At 42.5% G+C, this 20,613-nt stretch overlaps 1 protein-coding gene across 1 annotated transcript in view; it reads right to left on the minus strand.

The window, feature by feature from the left end:
* Window positions 1–6,381: 6,381 nt before the first annotated feature.
* MSRB3 (methionine sulfoxide reductase B3) overlaps window positions 6,382–20,613 on the minus strand; it is an 86,385-nt gene continuing 72,153 nt past the window's right edge. The window contains exons 6-7 of the mRNA XM_086472144.1: window positions 11,592–11,689; window positions 6,382–6,546 (exon numbers count right to left, since the gene is read on the minus strand). Of these exons, the coding sequence (XP_086328270.1) occupies window positions 6,382–6,546; window positions 11,592–11,689 (263 nt within the window). The remainder of the gene's footprint in view (window positions 6,547–11,591; window positions 11,690–20,613) is intronic.

The following is a 20,613-nucleotide window of genomic DNA, read 5'->3' on the forward strand; positions in this document are numbered from 1 at the left end:
TCTCCTCACCAGTTGCAGCATCACCGAGGCTCTCAGGGAAACCGCCACAGTGATTTCTGTGAACCAGTACCAGCACCAACCAATTTCACAATAAAAACAGTGAGCAGCTAAGAAATCACCGGGGGTGCTGGCTGCTACAGACCCAGGCTAAATGTAAAGTGGTGTTCTGGAGGTGAAAGGATGTCTACGCCATTACAGACCTTCTAAGTTTCTCAGTCTCCTGGGTGTACTTTCATGGGAAGAAAAACCTGTTTCAGATCACGCCAGATATTTTCTGCACTGCCCAGCAGTTATACCTGAGGATGTTCTCCAGATGTTCGTGTTTGTATGAAACATACAATAATAAAGTTGTAAACTGGAGGAGACAATACCCACACTGGAAGAAGAAGGGCTTTAGGGTGGCCTGGAAAAACATGAAAATTAACTTGCACCCACAAAAAATCAACTTGTCCACTTTAACAGGACGATAAAGACATATTTTGTTTGCTTTTCCAAAGAACTGCTACTTTTCCCAGCAAGTGGGCACGCCATTTGTTACAGTTCTTATATTGCCAGTAGGTGATTGCTTGTATTTTGAGGAAAAGATATTCCCTCCACGTGGGCAGACAAGAAGTGAGAAGTACAGCGTCTAAGACCAGGTGAAGCCTCAGTTCAGACAGTTTTTAGGCTACAGTGAAAAGAAAATGATAACATACCACTGTCTGGAATGCCAGCTATTGAAAAACAAAAGAGAAAATAATCCTTGTAGCAACTGAAAATGGAGGGGATGGAAACAGACGTGTTGCATAAGGACAGGAAAACTTCCTGGGTAAAAGTTAGACCGCAGGTACCATCTGTACTGAAACTATGAAGAGCACCAAATGACAATGCGCTGGCTGAGACATCTGCAGAGTGAAATGCCTTCAGTGTTCGCAAGCTGTCTAACAAGAGGTGAATAAAACAGAGAAGTTGAAACTGGAAGACTTTTTTCTTTTCTGGAATCTGGAACCACCTCTCTTTGTCTGTTGGCCTACGTGGGCTAAACAAAAGGTCTGAGAAGACTGGCTGCAAGTCCGAGGAGGTCACTGGGGAAGGTTTCTGAGTGTACTATTCCTGCTCAATTTGGGCTGCTCAAGGGGGTCCTGATCCCAAAAATATGCGGACATAACTGAGACCTTTTTGTTTAGTGCATTTAATATTACACCAGTGGCCTGTATAAGGATTTCAGAATGTCACGTGCCTACACTGCTTGGAGTTTGGCTGTTTCAGTAATTTCACTGATTGGAGTGTGTTTGGAATCATTATCTCACGTTTTTTTAATACTACAACTGCTGACTGCTGTCATGGCTTTGATCTGAAAAGCGTCGTCCGACCCTATGGTGTACAACTTCTCTTTACAACAAAGCAGGAGCAAGCCACACCGCAGTGCAGCTCTTCATATATGCAGGATTAAACATTTCTGCAGGTTTATTGTGGGACCTGTAGGTGGCCTCATTTTAATAGTCAATAAACCAAGAACTATTAGTTCAGTTTGCCAATGAGCTAAGCAACGTTTTGTCTTATTCTACTGAATATGGAAGCTGATGCATTTGCTCCTAATGCCACTGAATACTCTGCCGTTTGTTCTGTAAACAAGTGGGTACAGAGCACACTGATGTTAATTTGGGAAGTGTGAACAGTTGTTTTGTTTTCATCCTTAAATTCCTTCAAGGATGGGAATAGAGAAGGCAAGATTTTTAAACTCCGAGTTAGGACCAGAAAAGTAGCCTATATCACGTACTACACATCCCCTTCCAGACCATGGGTGAAGGAACAGAGGACTGCTGGCCATGCACTGACATTAACCACAGACATTTTGTAACATACTGAACAATAAGAAAAATTAATATACATCACATATTCTGTTAGAGAAGGCCTTACAAAATTCAGTTGGGTAAATGGACTGCAAAACAAGACTAAATGAACTAAGACTGAGACCCTTCAGTACAACCAATACGACAACATCCATATCCACGCTTGGCATCACGTTTGTGACAACACGTTCTTCACTGTAACCCCAAGAGAAATGCTGACTTATGATGTTGTCTTACTTAACTGGGCCATTTTTGGGGTGAGGAAGAAGAGGAAATACAATGGACCTTAGCTAGTGCCACAGAAAGCTCCACCTTTGTCAGCTGTTGAGAGGGCAATGAGGTCTTGTGCCTCACACTAGTACATGTGGGCAGGTCCTATCCCGCGGGTCATTATTATCACTATCTTATGCTGGGCCACTGGAGGCAAGTTGTGCGCTTCGGTTTTGTCTCACCTTTTACCCTGACAGCTGACAGAGCCTTCAGACACCACTTACCTGCGAGTACAAATAAGAGGACAATGCATTACTTCGCAAGCAGCTCCCTCTCCGTTCTTGGAGCGATGCCTTTGCTGCACAAATCCAGGTGTCAGTCTACCCCTGTCCATGTGGGGAATACGTGCTACAGCCACTGTGGTTAAGGCCTCAGTTTTACCCTGTTCACATATACACACTGTATTTTTTTTAGCATATGAGAGCTGATAGAACTTGTGAAAAAGGCTTAGAGTTAAGGTGCCTTTAATGTATGGAAGCCATATAGCTACAATGACAAGAGAATCACAAAGCGGTTTATTAACTGGCCTCGTGTTGCTGATCCTGCCACCATTGCTTTTCCCACCCTGCAACCATGGCACCCTGAGGAAGAGCAGAGCATCAGGGAGAGCATCCCTTACTAGAAATTTCCGTGGTTTTGAAGCGGTGGGGCGTACATGTGTCTTAGGCACAACTGCATGCCATGCACTGCAAACCACAGCATGCCTTGAGCTGGACTGGAGCGCAGAGCTGTCCCTTGTGTCTGCTGCCAGGCCAGCAGCAGCAAGAGGACGCCACACCTCCAAAGATCTGCCTTAGCACAGCACCTCTGGGTGCTGACGGACTAGCTGGGTTATGCTGGGAGTGCAGGGCAAAGCCACCACAGGGTGTCCAGCCCTGCCTCTCATTTTAGTGGGTACCAGTTAGTTCCTTATTTCAGAAATATCAAACTGTCACAGTTCTGAGAGGGAATGACAGTGGATGGGTGGGAGGCAGAGGGCTACAAGATTAATTTTTGGACTAACAGAGATTATACTAAACTTGTAAACCAAGTCTTCAGTGTGTCCTCTATCCTAGGACGCTCTACAATGTTCGAGAACAACTAGCAAGTGAATTAATATTGATGTAACTCTCTGGTTCCCATGAACACAAACATGGAATCTGGTTTGAAAACAGCCTGCAACTTCTTCCCCTACCTCGCACCTATCTTTTAAAACCCACTGCAGAGCTGATCTACCAAGTGGCATTAACCTGCTGCCATGGGGCATTCCAAACCTGCATCCTTGGAGATGAAACCTTGACAGAAACTAACCTTCCGGCCCAATTCCTCCACTGCAGACTGAGCCCGGACACCGCCGTGTTCCTACGGCACGCCTGCGACTCACCGCATCCCACACTGCGTCTTTCAGAAGCGGCCAAAACTTCTGCTAAGTAAGAGTTGAGCCTTTCTCTACACATTTCCCCTCTCTATTGGGCCTGGGTCCTTGAGATATTCTCTCGAAAGCAGGTAAGTGCAAAGACACCTGGCATCCTGCAGCGCTGTGACCCTGCCAGCAAACTTACTTTGCTTTCCCTTAACTTAGTGTGAATATTACACATCCAGCACTTTAAAGGCAGTTCCCTAAGACACGCTGCAGCTAGGAACTTGAAAACCTGACATAAAAGCAAATAAATAAGGAAGGAGAACAGAATTATTTATAAAGAAATTTATTTTATATTTGTGTACAACAAATATAGGAAAACAAATTTAATTTGAAAAATGTATATTCGATTTCTTAAAAGTATTGAACCCTCTTAAGGAAAGGTTTTAGTTAATAAAAAGCTACCAAAGGGTAAAATTATACTTGGTTAATATATGTGTGTGTACGTATATATATATAAAAACATGTGCAATTTTATATATATATGTATAGTATATATAAATAACATGTGACTTACATGATATTTTAAGGTATGCTTCTTAAACATCCGAGTAACAATAGAGATATTATAAAATATAGTTTGCTATTTCTACAGTTTGCATTCAGTTTTTATAAGCATCTAGACAGTGCAAAATTTAAACACACAGAAATATTCTCCTGTTGTTCTATACATTGTGCTCAGCTCCCAAATTTCCTCTGTCATGATCATAATCAGACTGAACCAAATTTGGAGGGTTCAATACTAGCCCTTACCAGCATCTTCTAAGAGCAATAAAAGGAAATCTGTCTTACCTTGCACTGCACTGTGGTATAGTTTGCACACAAGAGAGAACAATGCATTTCCTATGTTAAACGGTCTAACTCCCAGAGATCACATACACCTCACCATATTGACTCATTTCATTGCACTCCATATCCTGCAAAAATAAATCTCCTGTAGGACAGCATACATTACTGCATACTGAAGTTCAAATAATATATTTCTTTAACATAAGGCAGGAATATACTGAAATTCGATAACACTTAAATCCAACAGCAACCTGGAATTAAACCACATTTATGTACCACATTTTTATAGGTGCTGCCTTTTTTATGCTTATGTCAGAAAATGTGGTAGACAAAACCTACTTTTCTTTAAATAAAGGCAAAGGATAAAAGCAGTCCTTCTAGAAGAAATTGCTAAAAACCAATGGGACCAGTAGAAACTCAACCGCCTTGAAACACCAAAGGTCAGTGTGCACAACCTTTCCTGCAGCCAATGAGCAATTCCTTACATGACATCTGGGGGAATACTCATGTGAGTAGGTGCTCACTACAGCACAGCCCGAGTGTTTTAGCTCTAAATAATTTATATCATCTTTATTTGCATCTATTCAATGTCAAGGTATTGTATGCTTTGTTTATGTCTTCTTTTATGTTGCTAAAAAGGCGATTCAGACCATTCCATATGCTTTTACAGTAGCTGTGTTTTAACTGAGGGATGTTTGTACTTTAGATAATATGTTTATTATCACCTAAAAATCTCAGTCCTGCTTCCATAAAAATCAGTGGTTGCTTGCTCCTACAAGAAATAAAATTGGATCCAAATACGTTAGTCACAAAGTTTGCTAATAAAAGTAAATACTATATTCATTAAGTCTCTCAATGCTTAAAGGCAAAGTGGTGTTAGCAAATACTGTATAGTATAGCTTAAAGAACAGTATTATGCACACTTCTAGACAAACTGTTTTCAACAAAATCTAAAAGCAGCTGTGAAAAGCACCTTATGGGACAGCAAATTTTGGTACATGAAAATTTCTGGAGCTCTGATAGGCTTTTTTCAAATTCATTTCTTAAACCAATCCCCTCACTCATGCCCTACACTGCAATTGCACAAATTAAAGGCTGTGGCCTTGTAGGCAGTATGCATCCAGACCAGCTCATCTTTAAAATCCAGTACTTCAGGAGGGTCTCCCTCTTTCTGCCACACTCCTTCCTAAACTCTCTTTTAGCAGAAACTGTTGTGTTTCTGAATCCTTGTAGAAACCGACACGATAAAGAGCCTAGTGTCATCCCTCATCTACTTCACTTCTCAAGTTTATCTCTGCACTTGTCCACATAATTACCCCCTGCAGACTTCAACTTTAATTCAGATTTGAGTTACAGTTGCCAAACAGGCCTCACAAAAAGACAAAGCCTCTTTAGCAGCCCGCAAAAGTGAGCCTTACTAGTTAAAACCTTGATTTAAATACCAAACAAAGGGGAAAAATAGATGCTGAGACAATGTTTACATCCTTTCGACCACACCCTTGACATTTTGGCAGTAAATTAGCCAAAGGATGGGCTTCACATCTCATCCATCTCTCTCAGTTGTGAAGGAACAGCCATAACAACAAGTTTTTGCAGGGTGTGGCTGATGCTGGGAGATGGCTGAATATATATGACCAAAGGCTGCATGCCTCGCAAGTCAGAACAAAGCAGAGATGTGCTAGGAATTCAGGATTTTCTTATGCCCAAAAGTTTCCTATAGACTGGAGATAAACCCAAGTCCTGTCTCCCACACAAAAAGGAATAGCGTTCAAACCTAGAGTAACATAGTACTAAGAAGAAACTAATAACTAATGATGCCAAAGCCACTTGATTTAAGGATTCCCCAAAGCAATCTCAAAGAAAGGAAAGGAAAAGAAAACCTGTGGAGTCAGTCAACACATTTTTCAACCCAATTATATAGAAACGCACCAGCAGGCAAGGCGTCAGTTCCAAAAAGGTGAGGAAGAGGGATGGTGCAAAATGCTTTCATACGTTTAAACATTCTTAGGATATAAGAGAGCAGGCAACTTGGAAAACATTCCTTGTGAGCCGTGTGGGATCAGCACAGTTTTCTGCAGGTTTTGCTTCATCCTACAGCTCAGCTTTGCCTGTTTGGGCAGGACTGGCATTACCGCTGCCTTCTCCGGCGTTGTTCTTGTCTGCTGGCTTGAAAGATAACGAAGCAGAGTTTGTGCAGTACCGCTTGCCAGTTGGGCGAGGTCCATCGTCAAAAATATGCCCCAGGTGCGCACCACACTGAAACAAAATACAATAGAATATCACTGTGCCTCTGTGCAGCTTGATGGCATCGCCATGGTGTTAAGCAACCACCAGCAGCCACTTCCGAGGAAGCACATTGGTGCCTACATCACTCTTTCAAGTGGGATTTACAGCCTAAATTCATCTGCAACAGTGATCGAGGAAGACGATCTTCTGAGATACCACGGGCACCTAAGACTTCAAGCCCAAATTTCCTGGGTGTTTCCCGTTGTGCCACTGCGTATGTTTGGTTGGGCCACTATTTCTGAGAAGCCGCTTGTCTCTGCAATGATCTCATGGCAGGAGCTCAGTTAAAAACACGTTGATGAGGGCAGCACTGCCCACGTTTCACTCACTGCTCTAAGGTCAGCTGTGTAAGAAAGGGGCAGCCTGAGCTCTGGGCTCTCTTCAGCCTGCGGCCATCTGCTATGCCCCTTGGTAAGAAAACACTAAACCCCTTGGTGATCCTGGCAAGGACCTAAAGCAGTGATGACTTTCTTTGGAGTATGCCCTTATACTCATTTTTCTTTCCACAGCCTGGCGCTCTTCTGAGCATCAGGGTCCTTCTGCGTGCACCGCTGCTCCTCACCCCTGGAGAGGATGGAGCTCATCCACTACTCATCTCGTACGACTTTCTGTAGTATGTAAGAGATAGGGACAAGTGACTGAAAAAGACCTGTAGTGAAGATATGTAACAGATTTCTGAATGAATAATCTTTAGCTGGGAGTAATTATAAATAGGAATGATGCTGAATTTGCTTTTTGTAAGCAATATGAAACTACAGATGGTCTGTTGACACTTTTGTTCTGCATGAATCAGCCTCAGATACTCACAGTGGCCTTCAGGGTGATCACTACTGCTCCTGTCTGCAAGAAAGGTAACAGTCCCTTGCTTTACAGAAGAGTACAATATTTTGAAGAAGCTGATCCAGTTGATCCTTATTAAAAAATTAGGATTACTATCACTGCACGTTATGGCTGACAATTTATCTGGATAATAAGATCTTCTCATAATTAGTCACTTAAATTCCACAAGTTCATTTTTACAGCCTGCCATGAGAAATAAAAAAATAAAAACCTTGCACTGGAGAAATATTTATCTTGAACAGGAAAGTCATGCTGCTTTACCAAAGAGCCTTGGCCTTTCAAGTCAATAGCCGATCTCAGTGAGAGCTGGAATGATGTAACTGGGATCACAGGGCTGCTCATGGGCTCACAGTCAGACAGCAAAAATTAAAGACTACAAATTATTCTTAACATTTAATTAATTCATAGTATCCCAAATACATAGAGGCAACACTGATCGTTCCGAACTGTGAATGAGTCGGTGATGGCAAATCTCTACTTTGCCATTACCATGTTTTGCTAATGTTCTCCTGCTGTTATGGCCTTAAATTCACCAAAGCAATAGGAAAGGCGTCTGCAGAAGCAGGTAAAGTCTTGGCTTCAGGTTAAACTCTCTCCAAAGTCTGAAAGGCTAGAGGAGGCTCTCACACCACCTAGGAGGTACAGAAACTCTTCTCATTTAATGACAGCTGAAACAATAACCCTCACTGACTCCGGGCGCAGGGCAGGTAGGTACGTGAAGCCTCAGTGCTCCCGCCTGTCGGTCCCACCTGCACAGCCACATCCCAGGCTCCCTGCTCCTGGAGAAGTGCCGCTGAAACAGCCAAGGCAGTCCAGCAAGGGCCCCAATAACAAACGCGGGTGCCTCTAGCCCATGCTATCAGCAGGACGAGCTCCCAGAGGCAATAGGAAAAGGCATGGATGACTTTGGGTTAAGCAGCAGCTGCTCAGCTTTGTAAGGAAGGAAGACAAAACATGGCAAACAAGGAAAAGGCAAAGGGAAGTTGCATGGGAAGTAGAGAAGACAAAGCTTCAAGTCTTGCTTCTGAAAGAGTGCTGTCTTGCCACCCTTTCCTGAACTCTCCACTGCTTATTTTATTTCATTTTCCTTTAGATTAAAGGCCTTTTTTAGGCAGTTTGGGCAGAAAACCTGAGCTGGTTCTCAGAGTGGGGTTTCTCACAGTGGGGCATTTCACCTGATTATAAAGCTTTTCCATACCTTGGGGAAAAAAGAAAATCTAAAAAAACGTAAGTGTCCCAGAGAGAGTATTTTTCTAAATGCTTAGCATCCTAATTAAATCATCTCAACTACGAATGCTTCAAAACCTCCTGGCTAGAAGTGTTAAACTGATCTTTCCCAGATTAACATTTAACCAAATAAATCATTCCCTCTCCACTGGACAGAAACAGAACAAGAGTAACCGTAGAGAGAAATGGTCTGCAGGAGTAATATAGTCACATACAGACTACAAAGACAATCTATCAAAAATGTTTTCCTCACAAAACCTGAGAAGCTGTGTGAGAGTCCAACATAGTCTCATTACACCATCTTGTGATGGCAGAATCACACCAGGATTGGATTACTGCAAAATTTGTTACCTTTTGAGATTACCCCTCACCAAAAATTTATGTGGCGATTCTCTCTGTAGAGGACTCTATAACTCATCGGCCCTGAAAGGAAAGGTAATTTAATCCTTTGTATCCCAGTATAAGAAACCTGGTCCTCAGCTGAGAGTACAAAGGATGAATTGATTTTACTGTCCTCTCCATGCATAATGGGTGCTGATCATTTTTCTAGGACATATATACATGTCTGCAAAGCCTTCCAAAAAGAAACAATCATCTGTTGTGGCCTTGCACATAAATATATTGGGCAGAATGCACTGGGACGGTGAAACGGTTAGAGTAAAGCATTTGAAGTATGCGTTTGGGAGCAGGAAAGGGGGGGGGGGTGTCCTGCTAACTGTCAGTATGCTTGGATCTCTGAAACCTCCTGGTTCTAATATGCTGCTGGGAGGCACGGAAAGCAGCTTGCAGTCAGCTGCTGTAGCCAAGTCTAAGCTATCAATGTGCAAACAGTACTTTTGTGACTACAGAATTTTATTGACTTGTACAGGTACAAATAATAGGTAGGAAGGCCTCAGGGAACAGGACTCTCGAGCAGGAAAGAGGAAAAAAAAGAGAGATGCAACCTGTTTTACAGTATTCCTCAAATGCATTTGTAATTAACTTCTACCTGTCACTAATTATTGACCTTCTAAATACATCCATGGTGATGTCTTTCCAAAAAACTGTAAAAGTTATCTCTAGGATAATCCCATGCATGTCTTTGATTAATATTACAGCAATTTTCCCCCAGTGTTTGCCTCCTATAATGGAGAACATTAAAAGAGAGTTTTTCTATTCTCTCAGACAGGTGGAAGGTCTTTTAAAGAAAAACCAACTACTTTTTCATCTGCAAAAGATTAATAAGGTTTTGTGTGTGGGTGAGGGTATTTCGCTCCAGTTCTACCAAGGCCTGCCATATCAATCCCACTGCTTTCCAGGCTGCAGTAAAACCGCATTTTTTTGCAGCTGCATGTGTGAATCACATTCCTAGAGCTCCGAGGAAGGGAGGAAATGGTCTTTTTACGGATACAAAATGCAGTGGTATTAACTGTGCTGAGCAGTGGCTGCAAAGATGCTCACCACTCCTCAAGCTGTTTTCCTGCATGACTTGATCATCCGTGGGCTTATTGCCCCAGGAAGTTGGAGCAGCTGGTAGGAAGTTGCCATTGGATTATATAGCAACCTTCGTCGTATTTTCTTCTTAATGCTTTAAATTCAGGTTTTGGTTTTGCTTTAATTTTATGGTGTCTGCATGTGACTGCTGCTAATACTGGTGGTTTCAGGTCTGCTAATGCTATTTTGTTTGGCAACAGGTAAACGACATTCCCAGATTCCTTGGCCTGACCACAGGCTGCCTTGGGCTTCTCTCAGTTGAAATCAGGAGCTCTGGCCATCTCTTGAAGGGTGTCAGCAGATACAGGCTCAGCAGGTTGGCAGTACACTGATTTTAGCACTATTCAGGCCTCCTATGCAGAGCTGAAGAGAGTGGGTTGCATTTTTGTTATGTCAGTAATCACTGGTGAAGCACGAGCTTCCCAGTCTGCAGTCCCATTGCTACCCTGCTAGGGAATTTAGGGAAACGGATGTTCCCACAACGCGTTAAAAGGATCTTCTAAGGCATATTATCAACATAAAAACTACAGAATTATGTAGTATACATGACATACTAGCAGACACGCTGATTTGGCCATTAACATGTTGGGCCAAACCCTCTACCCAGACTGAAGTTAATGGATTCTCCACAAAGACAATCTTGCCTCTTTTTGAGAAGCTTCTTAACTCACTCTGAGCATTTATATATGAGGACTGACTGACTAGTAAGGATGCATATCGTCAGGGATGAAATCAGTTATCCCTCCACCAATACTTCCTGGAAAGAGAACAGCAAATTATCACTGCCCAAATGAAGCTTCTGCTTCTCTGAGGAGGAGTTTGATCATGTGAAGCTGGAGCCAAATGCCAATGCAGCAGCTTCTCCCTTTGCTAAGTAATGATTATGCCACTCCCTTCACAGAGAGGAGGGCAGCACAAAGGATGAGAGAAAGTAGAACAACACAGACAACGGAAAATTTGGGCATGTTTTGAATGACTACTGACTTCATTATTACAGCAGATGGGATTGTTTCACGCAGCCATTAGGATTGCGCTGGGAATGAGTGTTGGGAATGAGTTAGCACGGCTGCACAGTAATGCACAGTGATGGAATCAGCACACCGACAGTCGCTCCACTGCTTTCGACTTCCCTCTCAACTGCTCACGTGTGGAGTCAGTCGGCCAGGCTCAGGCTCAGGAGCTCCTTTGAAGGGACCCTCTTCAGGAAGACAGTTTTTGTAGACTCAGCACTGAGTCCAACCATTTACATCTGCTCTGTTGAATCTCACACGAGACAACGGCGTGCATTCCAATGAGCCCTTTGTGCCTTCAGCTCCTTCCACCCAGCTGTTATACCTACGACCCATTGTGCTCTCTCACAATGATTACTCTTTAATGGAGCTGAAAGGTTTGCAAATCTGAGGGAAAGTACAGCACGCTGTAATGATTTTTGCAGCCTTTGCCATCAGAACGGTCTGTGTGTGCTATAAACTAACCTGACTGCAGGATATTTCAATCCGATGCATCCCATAGGAGAAATCATCATTGAAAGTAATTGCATCGGGACTGATCACATCATAGAAGGACGGCCAACCTGGAAAAAGAGGAACAAGGTAAGTAAGAAAAGAGGGTGTCTTCGTGGCAGATGGCACTGTAAAAAGAAAAGCACACTTTGAAAAATGTTTATCTCCCTCTAGAGCCTGGAAATAACTCAAACGGAGATTTTGGATCCTAAATCACCTAGGTACTTTGGAAAATTTCCCCCCTAAATACAGAGTTGTTTACAGGCAAGGACTAAACTGCCACTAGCTGCCCATCTTCCATCTCAACAGAGATTCCTGCACTCCACTGTAAGCAGCAGTAGCACTTTAGCTCAGCCATGAAGGTGGTTGCCAGGTAAGACAGATTCAGCCTCACCATCAGTTTAAAAACCCACAAATTCCACCCTGCATACAAACAACAAGACTTTAAGGAACACAAGCATTTTTGCTTTTGCAGTGTAAAGGTACTTTTAAAAAGAGGTGGTAAGTTGCAATTTAGAGCCCCAAAACCTGCCTTAACCTTTGCCTTCACCAAGGCATGGTCACACCCAGAAGGACATGCTCAGACACTGACCCATCACACATCAGAGGCAGTGAGATGACCACTATTGTGTCTAATTTCAAAACACTAATGAGTGCTTCAGATCAGCCATGGCCAGGTGGAGTCATAACTACGCCTATATTAGACACTAGCAGATGGATTGCATGCGGTCTGCATCCAGGACAAAACAATTGCACTCATTAACACGTACGTTCAACGCAGCTGCTAGCTGAGCACTGAGCAGCACGACCTGACACCAGATGATGATGAGGTGTATACCTGATCTCCCAGTAATGGCCACTATTCCATGCCAAGTCTCCCCCTCTCCACAGCACGGGTAAAAAAACAACACAAGTCTATTCAGTGTGCCAGTAGATACCCATTGCACAGCTGTAACTTGTCAGCCACCCCTCAAAAACCTGTCACCGTATTCTCCGTTTCCTGAAGCTGGGTTCCCACATAAGAACCTGATAGGCTTTAAGGCCACGTCAACATCTACCAGCGCCCATCTGAAATCCCACCAGCTATCTGTCCTTCTCATTCAGTCTCTTGCCAAATACAACACGCACAGGCAGCCCTTGCTCTCTGTGTATTACACATATGCCCACGTATACAGAACTTCCTTGTTTCTCCTTCTAATATCTGTTAAGCATTTGATACCAATGATTTCATAAAATTACTTGCAATAAGCTATTAAGAAACACAGCAGCAGCTGTGAATCACTGCATGCAGATGAATAAAGGATGTATACAGCTTCTCACAAATAAAGTTGAGTGAAATTTCCTATACAGTAAAAGGAGGTGTGGAAGCTATCAAGTCTTCTGAATGTGGGTAAAGAAAGTGTGTAAACCGCAAAAAAAATCTGTATGCCTTCAGCTGTATCTTAAACCATTAAATATGGAAGAACACTTACTAGAATGCAAGCATAATAGGCACAATTTTTTAAGAAAGAAATGCATTCCTCTTCCTTTTGGGAACATCCATATAGTAGCATTCCTAAGCTTGCAACCTGAGGGCATTGCAAGCCCCAAGGCCTATGCTCCCAAGGTACCTACTACCATCACAAGTGTTTCCACCCCAGAACTCACTGCAGAAGTAAGTAGAGTAATTTTTTCCCAAAAAGTATTGCAAATGGAAGAGTTACAGACAGCAGACAGACTGAGGAGCAAGAACTCTGAACAGGGAAAACATCCCGGAAGACAGGAACTCAAAACAGTGCAGCAATGACAACCGTAAAAAAACAATTTATAAACGCTTCCCCTCATGCAAAATATCCCTGCCAAACAAATACCTTCACAAACAGAAAAGGAATAAACATATGACAAGTTTTGCAAAAGGGGTTATCCTGTTGACAGAAAAATTGATGTCTCCTAATTGGTGGCTCCTTTCCAACACCATTCGTCATCTTCTTAGCTGGGCCTCTGCCTAACGAGAATTGAGGCCTTACACAGAGCTGGTCAGAATATTTTTAATGGAGCCTTTTTAGGTTTTTTAATTTAGTAATGTTGCAGAACAGACATCACTTTGCTCTTATGTGATGGCAGAGAAGTTCCAAAGAGGGAGCTGTTTGGAGCAACCAACTATCTGATCATGTGAAAGTCTTTGGAGGAGGAACACTTCAGGGCTGCAGAAACTCTCAAAGACAACCCAGCCTCCTCCATAACAGCAATAAGGGGGAAGCTTCAAAGGCAGCTACACAGAGATTGAAGCAATCTGTGTCTTGCTGAGAAAATTATCTTGTAAGAAGGGTTTGGAGGAGACGTGTTTATGTCAGCTTTGACATTAAAGAAAGACCATTCATCCTCCTTTCTCCAGACTTTTCCTTTTGGTCTTCCCATTCACCACAGAAAAATTATTTGCTTTGGATGCACTCCATGCACTTTTAAAAAATGAAGTCATCTGAAACCTATATAAACAGGCAAGCTCCTCCTCAAGTAGCCTTTGTACCCAACTGGAGTGACTTCAGTTTAGGCTGTCAGTTCAAGCCATACATGACACATGTTCCAAAGGCTCCACCAATGCCACATACACGCCCCAAGACAGGGACGAGGAAACAGGCTGTGCCTCCACAGCGTGGACTTTTAACTCTCAGTCAAGCCATCTCTTCTTGAGTGACATGGCAGGCGAGGCACCAGCATTACTGTGATGAACTAGTAACTTCATGAGGGTTGACTGAAAACTGAGCAAACCCTGCAACAGAAAAGGCCCTGAAGGGCACAGTGAGACACAATGTCACTTTGCTGACCTTGAGAACAAGACAAGTGAACTGCTCATTGAGTTGATGAGCCAAACTCACCAGGAAAACCCATCCCCCTCTGCTGTCTCATTTCCTCTCTCCTCAGCTAAAGTGGAAAACCCATTTGATAGTTTGCTAAGCCTCCTCTGGCTATTTTCTCTACTTCAAAAGCAGCCAGGAACAAGCTGCAGAAGCAGCCTGCTTGCCTGCACATCAGGCAACTCCTAGTGACATAGAAAGCCAACCAGACACCTGTGGACTCTTCATACAGTCTTCCTGTCTTTGTAAGTGGTGAATGACCCAGCAATGGCCTCCACTGTGCAAGCCCTAGGCTACTTCTCCTGCTGTCTCACTGGCTGCTGCTCCTGCACTCCTGTCCCCCGGAGTGCTGGCCTCCTTTCTGCTGTAAGGCTGCAAAACAGCAGGCTCGCTTTACATTTTAGACTGCTGTTAGCTGTGCATTAAAGCTTCAGCCTGCCTTTGAAGGCTACCTGGCTACTTGGAAAGGGCATGCTTCTGTAGGCATGGGGAGGAAGAAGACCATTTTTGTTCTTTTCTGCTGAGCTGAGAGAGAGAAACAGCAACCCTTAGCACTGCAGAGATTGAGCACTGGAGGAGACCCTTTGCAAACCTTGGTGCTGAGGCTCAACCCTCCCCGGGTGATGACTTTCTGTAAGGTCTAGCTCACCACATCTGATGGGCAGCAGGAGCAGGGCCGCGGTCTTTTGAAGGATGGTAAAACATAACAGCTAGGAAGAAATAGCTGCTGGAGGAAAGGGGCAAAGGGTAATTGCAGGAGACAAGATGGGGGTGGGGGGAGTCTCCCAGCTGAGTGAACAACTTCAAATGACATTTGCACTTTTTTGTGTGTGTGTGAACAGCAGTTAAGATTTGTGAATACATTTACCCTTGAATGCAAAGTTTAGTTTGAGGGAGAGTACGACACAGTAACAGTCAGCAATTTTTATCACGTTATAGACCTTTTACATGGGCTCAATCTTATTTTCACAATCACTTTGCATCACACTGGCAATATAAAAGGGCTTTAAAATAAAAGTTTGTTGTGTTTGTGCTCACTCCCTTTAAATGGGAGTCAGGCCGCTACGTCCTAAGGGCCAGTTTCTGGTACGTTAATAAACCAGCCATGGAGATGAATAGTTTTTCAGATACATAGCACAGTATCCTTGCACATATCCTTTCTTGGATCTAAAATACACTAAATAAAGCAATGAAACTTTCTTCTGTCAAGTACTTAAGTGAAAACCATGTGTAAATTGAACATTACTGACAGATCTTTTCCGCTCCATCCTGCATGAGTAATAGAAAGGATCTTATGCTGCTGGGTGTCACACATACTGAGTCATGTCCCATTCCTCCTCATTCTGGGACATCCCCCAAATATTTCGTAAAAGCTGCACAGCATTTCTAAAATTCACACCACGCCCCCTCACCAAAACCAAATCTTTTGTTTCTCATAATGCTCCCTGTTCTGGCAAAGAGGAGACAGTGGTTCATGCCACTTCATCAAAGAATGCTTTCTTCAGAGCAGAGATGGCCTGCTACTGCCCTGGGCAGCAACAGCGAAGAACAGGGAGGAAAAGAAACGTTGTCTTTGGTAACCTACGCTGGATGCTGCTTTTGCATCCCTGGGCACACGGTTTCAAATCATTCGAAAGAGGCAGCTTCTTTCTCACTTTCAGACTTCCTTGTCTATGTACCTGAGTGAGTCTATATTACTAACGAGTCAACTAAGGCGGGCACATATACAGGCATCAGGCACACAGCAGTCCCTGACAGCTGACAAACAGTCCGTCTGCTTCTTAAATTCAGATGCCAACAAAGTAGTTGTCATGCTTGGGTAAGGCAGTGACAGCAAATGGTGTGCCTACAGTCCAGCGCCCTTTGTGCATTCCTGGTAGAGATATGAAACCCCCGCCAGCGTAGATTGTTTCTTTCACATTAACCCAGGAAGTTGTAAAGCACCTCGTCTCGTGGGCTACTCCAGCACTCTTTCTCAGGGCGATGCTGACCTCATGCAAAAAAAGACAGACGTTTTGTTCCGATAAACTTTTGGAAAGCAGTCCAGCTGTTGATTGAGTGATCAATTTCAAACCTCCTTCCAGTTTTGCAAGTTTGCACACATTTTGTTGTAGTTAGATCTCCAAATTCCTAATAAATGGATGCAAGCACTTAGACATCTAACTGTTAAAATACCAGTCTCTAATGATTTGCAGAAGCAAAATGGCAGGCTGCTTTTGAAAATCAGCTCTGCTAGGCTACTTTTTCCCCTCTCCTGAACTAATATTCCTTTTGACATTTTTTTGAACAGCACAATTGCAATCCCAAAGCATCTAATGCTCTGACATTATTCCCACTCCATACACCTGCTGACTGGAGACCTCCACAGTTTTTCAATAACTGTGATGTCTGTAGTTATGTTTTTCATTTTAGATCCCAAAGAGATTAAGTTCAACCTGCATTTTATCATTCTTTGCTGTAAATATTCCAAGCATTTACTTCAGTGAGTTATTTACAGATGGAGAACTAGGGGGAGATGGAAGATGTTAGAACTACCAAACGGCACCAGATGGAAAAGAGGACCTTGACCTGAAAAATATCTTGTTTCTCTGATGTGCTGTATTTTTAGAATTCTGATTCCCTTTTAACCTAATGCGGATTAATGAAAACCCAAAGGCTTTTTAAGGTAGAGTCTCATCATTTATCTTCACTGAGAAGCTATGTCTCTGGAAAAACATAAAGCATATAGGATTAAAAAAAAAGGTAATAAAGCTTCTGCTTTGAAACTGCTGTAAAGCTGAAGGGCCTTCACTTTTTTCTTTCTCACAGGTTTATTGAAACAGAATCTGAAAGACACAGGCATCCACAGCTGTAACTTCTCACATACAAGTTTAATGTAGAACTACAAAGTGACATACTGCTATTATGTAGAATGCCTGTGCAGACATAGGGCTTCTTTTGGCTAAGATCCTGGGTTGTTTTTCATATTATCTCCATGATGATGAATGCACAACAAATACTCTTACTTACAAATGTTTTACCATCAGGTAACACTACTTTCAGTGGAGGTTCATCTAATTTACCCAAATGTAGCTAGAAACTGAATCAGGCACAGAAACATTCTTGTTCACCAGCAAATGACTTTACATCAGATATATACTCCACTGGGAAGAAAAGCTGGTCCTTTCCATTACCATATAGATATAAGAAGGACGACATGGTACCGTTTTTCAGCAGAACATGCAGTGTCGGAGTGGTAACTAGGTTGGGGGCGGGCGGGAAACAAAGACAAAATGAAGCTTAATTTTGGAAGGAAAAGTAAAGAGAGGGCTTATGTCTAAGATGCTACCGGTCTCCAACAGCAAAGTTGGGCTACCGCAGCAGGCAAATACCACTCCGACAGAAGAGCGTGGGAAGGGAATTTTAGAAAACAACTGAACTTCTAACAGCAGCTTTTATGAGACAATTGTCATCTGGGTTTTTTTTTCTATATGCTTCTCACTTGGGAAATAAAAAAGTGAAAGCCATAAATAAAGGTGGTATTTTTCTTCCACTACAGCACTCTGAGCACCAAAACAACTTACTATGAAACACCATATGCAACCTAGATTTATTTCTTTGTTAGTGGAAGGAGGTTATACTTGTTTAAAATGATTGTTAAGGGAGACTTGAAACTTCACATCTACCATTTCATTTGGCATCTGATTTTTTCAGAACAAGAGTGCCCCTGATGTCTCTTGAGCAATGAAAGCATGGGGCCTGCTCTCTTCAGCAATTAATAACTGTATTGCAATATTGCTACTGCCCTAGCTGCTTCCGTAGTCCTTTCACTGTGCTCTACAATACTGCTAAATACAAGCTGGCTGCTTTAGAGCCTTTCTCTGTAACACTCCTGACATCTCCAACGTCTGGGCTGCTGCTAAAATCAACACATAGGCAGGAGATGGGATCTTCCTCAAGTCTTCTTACAAAGATTGAGTTACTAATGGTTTCTTTCTTGGTTCAGGTTCAACAAAACTACTGAACCTAACTCACTTCCTCCCAAAGGATGGGTTTCTCCCCTCATCTGAACAGTGTCTCTTGTTACTTGAAATCACGGCTAATGTTTGGAAAAATATATCTTATACATAAGTCAGCTGTAGATCTTCACCATCAAAGGAACCAAATAGAATCGTGTGAAGCAGGGTAACCTTAAGCTATAATTTTAAAATGCCACCAAGAAATGTCTCAAATAGTTTTTAAAATTTACTGTTGACCTAGTAACCTCAGTCCAAAGCATTCAACTTTGAATAATTTTTTTTGTTTTCCTTCCAGAAGCAGTATTGGTAAAACAAATGTACATATTGCAAAGTATCTTGCCATTGGTATACCTATGAGTTATCTGTGCAATTCACTAAAATAACTGAAGCTTTCATATAGGATCAGTAAATCAGGATAGCAGTACAGCTGGCAGGCCTTACAATGGAAGTGATTTGACAAAACTGGAATCCTAATGCAGAGTGTTCACAGAGAAAGCAAAAAAACCCCAGCAAATGCAACCTTGTAATAATCAGCATCTGGCACTGAAATGAACAGCAGTCACAGATGAAGTACATATCTGAAAAATTTGTCATGGAGTGTTTCATGTAATGAACATCCACAATTTGTTTGTTGAAATATTTTCCTGTAGTATTGTTACGCATGTCTGAGAAATAAAGTTTGTAAAGAACAGCCAGAACTCAGTTATACACTAAAACTGAAACTACAGAAGTGGGATTCTGACAGAATTATTTTTAACTCAAGAAAAAAAGCAGCCTGTACTGTCTTCCTTTTGCAGTTATATTTCTTCTATGGAGCCTCCTTCTGCGGTGCCTCCAGCACCGAGTGCTCTAGCAGACAAGCACCCTCCACATTACAGCTGGACAAACAGGCTCTCATTGCAGTTGTAAAGTTCTGAAACAAGGGAAAGAGTTATTACACTGATTAAAAGAGAAAAAAAAAAGACAAAGGCCCCTTTTCTTCTGTTTACTTTAGATATTGAATGAGATGTCTTGGTGAGGGAACCTGGTCACAAATAACTAAGAAGGGACATAATTTTCTTGGCCATCAAGGAAAGCTTTTGTCAGGATTTGGGCCAAGACTGGAGCAGTTAGCAGATGGCAATGTCTGCCAAAGGCTGACAGAATAGAGTACTGAACAGCAGGGTGAAGACAGAGCCACAAACCACCAGATCTGCTGTGGTCACAGGACACGACTCTGCAGGAAGGTGGGGTATGGCTCCTTCTGATGCCACCGTGAAGCGGTGGAGAGCAAAACCCTCCTCTTTGCCTAATATTACAGCTTATCCACTAAGCTAGCCTTTCAAACAGATACATTTCCAGAGCACAATTTTCAACCTAGTGCAGGAACATTTACCTCATCATGAGCTACTGCCCCAACAAGCCCTGCAAGGAACCTTCCCATGAAGCCCTCCTTCACCTGGGTAACGCAGAAAATACTCACTGCAGCTTCATGCAAAGACTTCTGAGGTACTTCAGGTGCCCAGGGTAGCTTTACATTGCCCGCTGCCTAGGACTTTGTCCCTACAACACACAGTGAACACTGTGCTGTCATGCACAAAAGGATGCAACAGCTATAGGCACTGCAGAAAATCCTCAAAGAAGAAAAAAGGAATGATTTGCAGGGTTAGATTGTTTGGACTTAGTGTTGGTTTGGGGGGGAAGGTTTAAATCTTTTTAACAACCTCTTATGCAAACAAAAGGAGATAGGTAATAATGCTGACTAGAAAATAAACACCTTTCTTCACAGAAAAGCCTGACAAAAACAATATATATGTGCACACACAGTCCCCCACACTCATCCTTTTCCTTTAAGTTTTCTGTGGAAAACTTCAGCTGTACTTTGAAAACTTTTGAAAACCAAAACTATTGAAATGGAAAAGTTCATATTTCAGATTATAATGTTCACCTTCTGTTTTGCTTTCTGTTACAGTTTCTAAAGCAAAGCATGCCCTTTCTGCTAAACTCCGTTATTTTCTTTCAAGAAAGATTTCAAAGGAAAACCTTTCACAGCCATACTATGTAGCCAGTGACACAGTCCAAGGAAAGAAATAGCAAACTACTTAGAAAGGATCTCATGAGAAGCTTTCTCTGTTAATGCTCTGCTCGGTGAAGCCCAGCTTTCCTCTGGAATCTCCCAAAGAC

Source organism: Leptosomus discolor, chromosome 1 (genome assembly GCF_034619465.1).
Source record: "Leptosomus discolor isolate bLepDis1 chromosome 1, bLepDis1.hap2, whole genome shotgun sequence".
NCBI lineage: Eukaryota > Metazoa > Chordata > Aves > Leptosomiformes > Leptosomidae > Leptosomus > Leptosomus discolor.